At 37.5% G+C, this 12,447-nt stretch overlaps 1 protein-coding gene across 1 annotated transcript in view; it reads right to left on the bottom strand.

The window, feature by feature from the left end:
• The window catches only part of TTC6 (tetratricopeptide repeat domain 6), a gene marked incomplete at both ends in the record, with an annotated part of 227,725 nt that overhangs the window by 139,333 nt on the left and 75,945 nt on the right, over positions 1–12,447 (bottom strand). The window contains 1 exon segment of the mRNA XM_079699166.1: positions 11,184–11,378. Within this exon segment, the coding sequence (XP_079555292.1) occupies positions 11,184–11,378 (195 nt within the window).

The raw sequence follows: 12,447 nt of genomic DNA, 5'->3' as shown, positions 1-12,447 counted from the left end.
TGAGAGTCCGCCTGCCGATGCAGGGGACACGGGTTCGTGCCCCGGTCTGGGAAGATCCCACATGCCGCAGAGCGGCTGGGCCCGTGAGCCATGGCCGCTGGGCCTGTGCGTCCGGAGCCTGTGCTCCGCAACGGGAGAGGCCACAACAGTGAGAGGCCCACATAACGCAAAAAAAAAAAAAAAAAAGAAACAAGAAACATCTCAAATAAACAACATAACCTTACACCTAAAGCAATCAGAGAAAGAAGAGCAGATAAATCCCAGAGTTTGCAGAAGGAAAGAAATCATGAAGATCAGATCAGAAATAAATGAAAAAGAAATGAAGGAAACGATAGCAAAGATCAATAAAACTAAAAGTTGGTTCTTTGAGAATTGATAAACCATTATCCAGACGCATCACGAAAAGAAGTGAGAAGACTCAAATCAATAGAATTAGAATTGAAAAAGAAGAAGTAATAACTGACAATGCAGAAATACAAAGGATCATGAGAGATTACTACAAGCAACTATATGCCAATAAAATGGACAACCTGGAAGAAATGGACAAATTTGTAGAAAAGTACAACATTCTGAGACTGAACCAGGATGAAATAGAAAATATAAATAGACCAATCACAAGCACTGAAATTGAAACTGTGATTAGAAATCTTCCAACAAACAAAAGCCCAGGACCAGATGGCTTCACAGGCGAATTCTATCAAACATTTAGACAAGAGCTAACACCTATCCTTCTCAAACTCTTCCAAAATATAGCAGAGGGAGGAACACTCCCAAACTCAAGTCTATGAGGCCACCATTACCCTGATACCAATACCAGACAAAGATGTCACAAAGAAAGAAAACTAGAGGCCAATATCACTGATGAACACAGATGCAAAAATCCTCAACAAAACACTAGCAAACAGAATCCAACAGCGCATTAAAAGGATCATACACCATGATCAAGTGGGGTTTATCCCAGGAATGCAGGAGTCTTCAGTATATGCAAATCAATCAATGTGATAAACCATATTAACAAACTGAAGGAGAAAAAGCATATGATCATCTCAATAGAGGCAGAGAAAGCTTTCAACAAAATTCAACACCCATTTATGATAAAATCTCTCCAGAAAGTAGGCATAGAGGGAACTTAACCTCAACAAAATAAAGGCCATATATGACAAAGCCACAGCCAACACTGTTCTCAGTGGTGAAAACTGAAACCATTTCCACTAAGATCAGGAACAAGACAAGGTTGCCCACTCTCACCACTCTTATTCAACATAGTTTTGGAAGTTTTAGCCACAGCAATCAGAGACAAAAAAGAAATAAAAAGAATCCAAATCGGAAAAGAAAAGTAAAACTGTCACTGTTTGCAGATGACATGATACTATACATAGAGAATCTTAAAGATGCTACCAGAAAACTACTAGAGCTAATCAATGAATTTGGTAAAGTAGCAGGATACAAAATTAATGCACAGAAATCTCTTGCATTCCTATAAACTAATGATGAAAAATCTGAAAGAGAAATTGAGGAAACACTCCCATATACCACTGCAACAAAAAGAACCTGGAAATAAACCTACCTAAAGAGACTAAAGACTTGTGTGCAGAAAACTATAAGACACTGGTGAAAGAAATTAAAGATGATAAAAACAGATGGAGAGATATACCATGTCTTGGATTGGAAGAATCAATATTGTGAAAATGACTATAACACCCAAAGCAATCTACAGATTCAATGCAATCCCTATCAAACTACCACTGGCATTTTTCACAGAACTAGAACAAAAAAATTCACAATTTCTATGGAAACACAAAAGACCCCACATGGCCAAAGCAAACTTGAGAAAGAAAAACGGAGCTGGAGGAATCAGGTTCCCAGACTTCAGACTATACTACAAAGCTACAGCAATCAAGACAGTATGTTACTGTCACAAAAACAGAAATATACATCAATGGAACAGAATAGAAAGCCCAGAGATAAACCCATGCACATATGGCCACCTTATTTTTGATAAAGGAGGCAAGAATATACAACGGAGAAAAGATAGCCTCTTCTATAAGCAGTGCTGGGAAAACAGCTACATGTAAAAGAATGAAATTAGAACACTCCCTAACACCAAACACAAAAATAAACTCAAAAGGATTAAAGACCTAAAAGTAAGTCCAGACACTATAAAACTCTTAGAGGAAAACATAGGCAGAACACTCTGTGACATAAATCACAGCAAGATCCTTTTTGATCGACCTCCTAGAGAAATGGAAATAAAAACAAAAATAAACAAATGGGACCTAATGAAACTTAAGAGCATTTGCACAGCAAAGGAAAACATAAACAAGATGAAAAGACAATCCTCAGAATGGGAGAAAATATTTGCAAATGAAGCAACTGACAAAGGATCAATCTCCAAAATATACAAGCAGCTCATGCAGCTCAATATCAAAAAAAAACAAACAACCCAACCCAAAAATGGGCAGAAGACCTAAATAGACATTTCTCCAAAGAAGATATACAAATTGCTAACAAACACATGAAAGGATGCTCAACATCACTAATCATTAAAGAAATGCAAATCAAAGCTACAATGAGGCATCACCTCACACCGGTCAGAATGGCCATCATCAAAAAATCTACGAACAATAAATGCTGGAGAGGCTGTGGAGAAAAGGGAACCCTCCTGCTCTGCCAGTGGGGATGTAAATTGATACAGCCACTATGGAGAACAGTATGGAGGTTCCTTAAAAAACTAAAAATAGAATTACCATACGACCCAGCAATCCCACTATTGGGCATATACCCTGAGAAAACCAAAATTCAAAAAGAGTCATGTACCACAATGTTCACTGAAGCTCTATTTACAATAGCCAGGATGTGGAAGCAACCTAAGTGTCCATCGACAGATGAATGGATAAAGAAGATGTGGCACATAAATATTACTCAGCCATATAAAGAAACAAAATTGAGTTATTTGTAGTGAGGTGGATGGACCTAGAGTCTGTCATACAGAGTGAAGTAAGTGAGAAAGAGAAAAATAAATAACGTACGCTGACACATATATATGGAATCTAAAAAAAAAAAAGGTTCTGAAGAACCTAGGGGAAGGGCAGGAATAGAGACGCAGCTATAGAGAATGGACTTGAGGACACAGGGAGGGGGAAGGGGAAGCTGGGATGAAGTGAGAGATTGGCATGGACATATATACACTACCAAACGTAAAATAGATAGCTAGTGGGAAGCAGCTGCATAGCACAGGGAGATCAGCTCGGTGCTTTGTGACCACCTAGAGGGGTGGGATAGGGAGAGTGGGAGGGAGACTCAAGAGGGAGGAGATATGGGAATATATGTATACGTATAGCTGATTCACTTTGTTACACAGCAGAAACTAACACACCACTGTAAAGCAATTATACTCCAATACAGATTTAAAAAAATTAATTAATTAATTAAAAAAAAAAGAATTGCCAGGTAAAGCTATCTGATATTGGGCAGCCAGAAATGACCTATCTTCATTCAAAGACGAGTACACTGGAAAATCCAATATGAGTTCTATGAAGAGAGTCTGCAAAGCATAAGAAAGAAATATAGTATTCAAAAAATTATATGACGAACACTCTTTTAGAAGAGTTTTATTATACAAATCAAAAAATATTTTGAAAGGGCCTGCTCTTTGCTGTCAAAATAAATTTTTTTAATGCTTTCATGAACCAGGTAAAGTTCAGATAAAACAAAAGACTTGGATTTTCCTTAAGAGTCTATAGAATTAAGAACAATAAGAAAAATGCCATAGTGATAAAAAGTGGTAATTAGAACCAAGTTTTAAAATTTACATCTCAGAAAATGAAACCATTGATATAGAACATAGGTTTGAGAGATGAATGTAGGCAAGGAGATGATAAATGTAGGTGACGGATAGTGAAGATGCAACATATGGCTAATTGATATTCCTGAAGAAATGTACCAAATAAACAGAATGAAAACACTACTCAAAATAAAACAGAAAAAGCCCTAAACTGAAGAGCTGTATTTGCATATCAAAAGGGCTTTCCATGTACCAGGAAAAAGTAATTAGAAAACAATCCACTCCCAAACATATGCTAGTGAAATTATTAAATTTAAAGCAAAATTTAAACCCTATAAGCATCTAGGAGTGGAGAAGAAATAAATTACATGCAAATAAGATAAGATTTAAATTTCAGATTTCTGTCTCACAACATTAGATATAAGACAATGATACAAACAAAAAACACATAGACAAATGTTGACAAATATGTCAGATTATAGGAAAGAGCAAAGAAGCAAAAGAGAAAGAGAGAGACTACAAAATAAGATGATAAGAATAATACCAAATGCATCTGATATGACAATAAATGAATATGGGGTGATCCAATCTACTATAAGAGAATTCATTTCTGATTGGCTTAAAAAAGTGTTCAATACTATGCAATCTACAAGGGACACAACTAAGAAAAAGTAAAAGTAAAAGAAAGAGCAAACATATACCATATAAATAAAGCAAAAAATAAGTTGAGTTTCACTTTTCATCCATTTGGTGTACAATCCACAAGGAAAACAGAAGGATCACAGTTAACAGTTTCCTGAATTTTCTTCCAGGTAAAAAATTTGTTGTACATAATCACAAATCTGTTTATATACTTAGTTCTAACTCGTTTCAGCACACAGAGCTCTACCTTATTCTTTACTGCAATTCCAATACATCCCATCATTGGATGCACTATAAAATGTCTTCCATTGATGGACACTTAAATTGTTTTCAGTTTTTAGTTATTATAAGGACAATTACAGTCCTTAATCATTTATCTTAGTTAATAATAGTTATCAGCATATAGATCATATTTAAAGCCATGGTCCTGGATAAGATCACCTTGAGAGTATAGTTAGAGGAGAAAATCTGAGGTACAAGGATAAGCTTTGGGCACTCCAATGTTTTGAAGTCAAGAGATGAGGAGATACCAGCAACAGAGACTAAGAAGACATAGCAAAGGAGGCAGGAATAGAACCAAGATAGAATGCAGTCCTGAGGCCAAGGGATAAAGGTGTTGTATGGAAAAGCAAGTGATTAACTGTGTTAAGTGCTACTGAGAAGTCACAATGAGGACTGTGATATCTTAAAGCAAATCTGATCATGTCATTCTTCCTCAAAAACTCCTATCAGTGGTGTCTCCATATACTGTGAATAAAAATCTCTCCCCCAAGTCCTCACAGACATGCTCTCACATACACATAGAGAGCATCTATAAATCCTACATAATCTGACTCTTGTGTCCTCTCCAGCATCAACTGCACACTGCTCTTTCTATTCACTACTGCTTGACATCTTTCCAATTCTCAAATGGGTTCCAACTGTCCACAGCATGGACTCTCAAACTTCAATGTGCATACGAATCACCTGTATTTTTAACAAGCTTCCAGGTGATGGTGATGCTGCTGGTCTGTGAACTATACTTTTGAGTAGCAAGAAGCTAAAAAAATTCTTTCCCCTCTTCCTAGCTATCTTCTATTTATTCCTCAGATTTCAATTTAAGTATCATTTCCTCAATCTCCCCCAGATAATTGGGAACTCTTCTTACATGCTTCCATACACTGCACATCTGCATATTAATTGTCACATTCACAATAATTAATTCACCACCTTTCTTCTCTGCTAATCTCCAAATTCCCTGAGGGCAGGGATTATGTTTCTCTTGTTTGCAGATGCTTACCTAAGTGCCTAACTCAATGCCTGCCACACAGTAGGTACACAAAAAATATTTACTGATCAATTTAAATGATTATTCAGATCTGTACATCGTGACATTGAAAGATAATTACAACATAATAAGTTTTAAAAATCAGGTTACAAAACATTTTTTACATAGCATTATCCAAGTTTTGTTCCATATGATTTATTTGCATACAGATAAGTCTGGAATCATATACTTAAGAATAGTATTATCTCTGGATGGCAGGATTTTGAGTAACTTTTCCTTTTTTGTATTTTCTTGCATATTTGTATTTTTATTATTATTTTGTAGCAAAATAATAAATGAAATTAAACTTTGAATTCTGACATTTAACTTTTGCTTTTCTAATTTTTGTTGTTGTAGTCACTGCTGTTTTAATGTATAAAACTAATAGTCTGTACACGTTTTTCTAAAATGTGACTAGGAATTTCCCTTGTAATTTGAAGTTGAGTTGAGGGCTAAATCTGGGATCTATAGTCTAAGCACTGCTTACCACCAGAAGCTGGCTATAAGGGTACCTGACTTGAGAAGGTCAGCCAATGTTTGCCAAGACAGCATTTTTGCCACCAGCTCTCTCTTTCTTGATGGTGGATCAACAAAATACACAAGCCATATTACATAGAAAAATCAGTGAAATAGAACGTAAGTCCATAAATAGTCTTGATAACACATTCGAATTTAAGGTATGAAAAGTTGGCATTTCAAATTAGTGAGAAAAAGAGGATTTATTGAATAAACGATATTGTGCAATTGGCTAGTCATTTAGGAAAGAAACATTAATGCTTATTCTTCTTATCAAACTAATTAAAGATGAATCAAAGATTTAATTTTTTTAAAGAAAGCCATAATATTACTAGAAGAAAATATGACAGACTATATTTATTTGTTTGTTTTTATTTTTGGCTGTGTTGGGTCTTTGTTGCTGTGTGCTGGCTTTTTCTAGTTGCAGTGAGTGGGGGCTACTCTTCATTACAGTGCGCAGGCTTCTATTGTCATGGCTTCTCTTGTTGCAAAGCACGGGCTCTAGGCGCACAGGCTTTAGTAGTTGTGTCACGTGGGCTCAGTAGTTGTGGCTTGCAGGCTCTAGAGCACGGGCTCAGTAGTTGTGGCGCACGGGCTTAGTTGCTCCACAGCATGTGGGATCTTCCCGGACCAGGGATCAAACCCATGTACCTCGCATTGGCAGGCAGATTCTTAACCACTGTGCCATCAGGGAAGCCCCAACAGAATATATTTAAATTGAAGTGTAGAAAAGCCCTTTCTAAGAATGACACCAAGACTAGAACACATGAAGGGAACTATTGCCAGTTTTCACTACTTCTGTATTAGCATACAACTTCTGGATAGCATAAAACAACATAAATAAAACTGAAAAGCAAGCAAAACAATTTTTTAAACTCTACATTATATATGATAAAAATCTTTAATATAAAAAGATCACTTATAAATCAATAAGAAAAAGATGAATGATAACAGAATATGAACTGGTAATTCTCAAAAGGAGAAAAACAAATAACCAAGAGACATCCAAAAATATGCTCAATCTTATTAGAAATGAATAAAACAATAAATAAAGAGATATTTTTCTTCCTCAGATTAGGAAAAGATCCAGAAGATTGACAATTAGTGGTTTGGCCAGGTTGAAAGGAAATGAACAATACCATAAATTGTTGGTAAGCATATAAACTGGTATGATTTTTCTGGAGAGAAGTTCAGCAATATGCATCAAAATTTTTAAACCAAAAATTTTAATAAATAATGCCACACCTAGGAATTTTCTTACACTGCAGTATGGTTAAGTTAGCAAATATTATGAAGTAATTTAAATGTTCACACATAACCTTGAGTGGAAAATATAAGTCTATAGAATGCCATCTATGGTTTAAACACATGTTTACACAGAGATGTTCAGAAGACTACTCACCAAACTGTTAACACTAATCTAAGTGTTTAAACACTTTTAATAATTTCCCTTATTTTAAAACCCCAAATCTAAAATTCCATGCTAAGAGTTCTAATTCTTAGATGTCTATAAACTTCTCTTTACAATACAGAAACTTTAAAAGTAAAAATATGATCAATATGGAATATTTTTATAGTTCTAATCAAAACTGCTATTTAGCAAAATAAACATGTTTGAACAGTACATTGCTATTTTAAATAAACTTATGCACCCACTCTATCCCATTAAAATATCCTTGGTGTTTCCCACAAACAACAGTTACTTTGTGCAAAATTAGGAAAGCATTAAAACTATATAACCACAAGTATTATGCTTTGTGGAACTGTTCATTGCACAGAAAAACTAAAAAGCCACCAAGTGAAAGGGTATTCATTTTGTATTCACAATTACCTTTCTTGAGACAACTTATTAGTGCAGAAAAAATTATACATTTCTCTGAACTTGTAGGCTCAGCAGACAGATATATTTTGAAAAGGTTAAGCTATGTTTAGCAAGGTAATCCTCAAGAGATGGATGCCAGAGAATTAAATATTCAGTACTTAAATTAACTTCTTATTTGGTACTTAGGAACAAATTGCCAAGAATTATCATCATCAAATAGAACATTTATTGACTCTCTTGGAAAAAGAAAGTGAGACCTACTTGAAAAAAAATTTAGAATTGGAAAGAAATCAGTATTTTTAACACTTTGCATGAATAATAGAAGCTGTAAGCCAAGGATGCTTGGCTTGCAGAGTACTAATAGAAATGACTCAATATAGTAGTTTCATAACTACTGGATTATGTTTATGTCTTTATGTCCACTCTCAGCTTTAGGCTTTTCAAAGACATTCCAAAGAAGTCATATGGAACTTCTATAATCTACCAGAGATACTGGAGCAATTCTGAAATTTCTAAAATTCTTCACATATAATTTTATTCATAAAATTATGAATAACACATAAATCCCTTAAAAAATCTTTTTGCCTAACAGAAAATAAACATGAGACTGAACTTCTTTTGGGGATTCATACTGAATGGCATTGTGATTACTAAACACAGGGAAACCATGACTTTAAGCCTTAAAAGAATGCAGTAAGGGGCTTCCCTGGTGGCGCAGTGGTTGAGAGTCCGCCTGCCGATGCAGGGGACACAGGTTCATGGCCTGGTCCGGGAAGATCCCACATGCCGTGGAGCGGCTGGATCCGTAAGCCATGGCCGCTGAGCCTGCACGTCTGGAGGCTGTGCTCCACAACGGGAGAGGCCACAACAGTGAGAGGCCTGCGTACCGCAAAAAAAAAAGAATGCAGTAAGGTGTTACAATTTTTACTAAAAGTGAAGTTTGAGGAAATGGGATCAGAATATAGCATGAAAAGTGTGGGTCAGTTACTTACAATTTTTTGATAGTGTTAATTAAAAGTGATCTTTTAAAATATTATTCTTATATATCTAGAATAGTTCAAATATAACACTAAACATACATCTACTTAAATTTAACTTAACATTTAATATTTGAGTATTTTAAAAACCTGTTATATTGGGCCTCCCTGGTGGCGCAGTGGTTGAGAGTCCGCCTGCCGATGCAGGGGATACGGGTTCGTGCCCCGGTCTGGGAGGATCCCATATGCCGCGGAGCGGCTGGGCCCGTGAGCCATGGCTGCTGAGCCTGCGCGTCCGGAGCCTGTGCTCCGCAACGGGAGAGGCCACAACAGTGAGAGGCCCGCGTACCACAAAAAAAAAAAAAAAAAAAAAAAAAAAAAAAAAAAAAAAAAACCTGTTATAGATGATTTTTCAGGATTCTTACCAGCTCTTCTGAAAGACAAGGAACTTTAGAGCATGCATTCTCTATGTGCAGGTGATATCACCCCCAAGGGAGTGAAAATTAGTGGCTGGGGAGGGCAGGGGGTGAAAAAGCTTACTCTTTTTATGTGTAAGTAAGGCACAGATATACATACAGTACCATAAACAGATATACAGTATATCTAGAGCACTACAATATAATGGAGAGGGGAAGTTGGGTGGGGGAGTCTAAAAAGCCTTCTTACTGGGGTGATAATGAAAAAAAAGTTTGAGAAAAGTTAAGTTAAACAAATCCGGATTCTTGTTTTTTGTTTTTTTTTTTTGGTTGTGTCAGGTCTTAGTTGCGGCATGCGGGATCTTCGTTGAGACATGCAGGATCTTTCGTTGTAGCTCGCGGGCTTCTCTCTCGTGGCGTGTGGGTTTTCTCTCTCTAGTTGTGGCACACAGGCTCCAACACGCATGGGCTCTGTAGTTTGCGGCACACAGGCTCTCCAGTTGAGGTGCATGAGATCAGTAGTTGTGGCATGCGGGCTTAGTTGCCCTGCGGCATGTGGGATCTTAGTTCCCTGACCAGGGATCGAACCCGCGTCCCCTGCATTGGAAGGTGGATTCTCTACCACTAGACCACCAGGGAAGTCCCACAAATCTGGATTCTAATCACTATCTAGAGATAAAACTTGGGCAGGTTACCTGATATTATAAAGCCTAAGTTTCTCCATGAATAAAATGGAAATTATGACTTCTCCCTTATGATTGAAGATTTAAACAGGAAAGATGCAAAGCACACAGCACAGTGCAAGGAATACAGTTCCTGTTAAATAAATGTTAGCCCCCTTCCCTTTTCTCCTCTCATTTGAGGATGCTATAAATTATATACTCTCCATAAAAGAATACTCACATAACAAAGGAAAGTGAGACACAAGGAGAAATGGAGAAAGGTCCAGAGGAAATGACATTTGTACATGATCCCTGGACCCAAGCATGCCCAATGATGCTGAAATCTAAAAACTGGCTTCAGGGCTTCCCTGGTGGCGCAGTGGTTGAGAATCTGCCTGCCAATGCAGGGGACACGGGTTCGAGCCCTGGTCTGGGAAGATCCCACATGCCGCAGAGCAACTAGGCCCGTGAGCCACAACTACTGAGCCTGCGCGTCTGGAGCTTGTGCTCCGCAACGAGAGAGGCCGCAAGAGTGAGAGGCCCGCGCACCGCGATGAAGAGTGGTCCCCGCTTGCCACAACTAGGGGAAGCCCTCGCACAGAAACGAAGACCCAACACAGCAAAAAATAAATAAATTAATTAATAAAAACTTTTTAAAAAAAAATAAATAAATAAAAATAAAAATAAAAACTGGCTTCAACTCCCAAATCTGTGATGTTCTTAGTTGTATAAGCCTGGCAAAGTTGCTTGGTTCTTATAAGCTTCAATTTCCACATCTGTACTCCACAGAGTTGTTACAAAGAACAAATGAGATCATGTATGTGACACTCTTTGGGAACCATAAACCACTAAACTTACCTTATACGATAGGGCATGGTTCATGTCAATAATGGCAGGAAAGGAAGACACTGACCTAGACTGTGTATGTACCGGGAAGGAATGGAAAGGACCAAAACTGCTCCTTTCAGAAGCAACTCCTCAAAATCTAAGCCTCAAAGGCAGAAATTCTTTGGCCATTTAAATCTAGTTTAAAACAAAATTACCAGTGGAATTCTTACCTATCTCTTTGCTCTTCATCTGTATAGTGATCATCTAAGAAAGAGGTTCCACATACTCCAAGTACAGTACTGTGGCCTTTCTTGTCGGCTGTATGATACACTCGAGAAGCCAGGCGCAACTCAATGGGCAGCTCTTGGGCTGGGATAGTGGCGCACAGATCGTGAAGGGTCCGAGTGGAGTAGTCTCGTGGAATTCTGCCACAGAGATAAGAAAGCGGGCCTCTTTTCATCATTTTGTGCTCTTTAGATGCAAAATACATTCACATTGACAGTTTAGTTCAGGCTCTAAAAAAAGAGGTCTAAATGTAGGAGAGATCACATTTAAAACTAGTACAGTAGTTTCTAAAAAATGTAATATTACAATCTCAGGCCATTGACCAGATCTTCAGCCATATATACAATTGCCTGCTGAAGATCTCAACCTATATATCCTACAGATATCTCAGAATCGACAGGTCTAAAAGCAAACTCATTATCATCCCACCCCACCCAAATCTCTTCTCTCCGGAACTCTGTAACACAGTCAGTGACACCATAACCAGCAATCATACATTACTTCTTTGCTACTCTGCACAAATGCTCGTGTCCCTGAAGAAGCACAACAATACAGTACATTATCCATTAACTAGCATCAGTGGAAACCTGGGTCTCTCTAAGTTAACGTAGCACCTTCCTTCCCACCATGCTAGAACTTGACTCTTTCCTGCCTTTCCAAAATAGAGAAGAGGCCATGACGATCTGCTTTCTTAATCCCCACTGTCACACTTGTCATCCCCTCCAATCAACAAATACTTTTTGAGCATCTATTATGCACCAGACTTTGTGCTAGGCGATCCACACACATCTTCTCTAACTTCCACAATGAAACTACATGGGAGGTATTATTATCCTTATTTTGGAGCAGGCTTATTTTGCATAGGTCACAAAATCAGTGAGTGGCTACTAGGATCTACACACAATGCTGCTAACTGTAAGTCAAATTTCTTTCCAATTAACATCTGTTAATGACCCCTGAGGAGAAAGTGGCCCTTAGCCAGTACTACTCCATCCCCACCTCCCTACTAAAGCTATATTCTTACATTAACCAAATGACCTTTTCATCAAATCAAATCAAATGAACTTTAGATCTTTAGATCATGGTCTCTGTGACCTCCAAGCCACAGCTGGCAATACTGTTGACTCTTCTTGAAATTGCTCTTCCTCCATGAGCTTTTCTCAGCCTGCACTATCCCAGCTCTCCATCTACCTTTCAAGTTCATCATAA

Source organism: Hyperoodon ampullatus (assembly GCF_949752795.1).
Source record: "Hyperoodon ampullatus genome assembly, chromosome: 3".
Taxonomy (NCBI): domain Eukaryota; kingdom Metazoa; phylum Chordata; class Mammalia; order Artiodactyla; family Ziphiidae; genus Hyperoodon; species Hyperoodon ampullatus.
The sequence above is the reverse complement of the archived record's forward strand: the minus strand, read 5'-3'. Positions and strand labels throughout refer to the sequence as shown.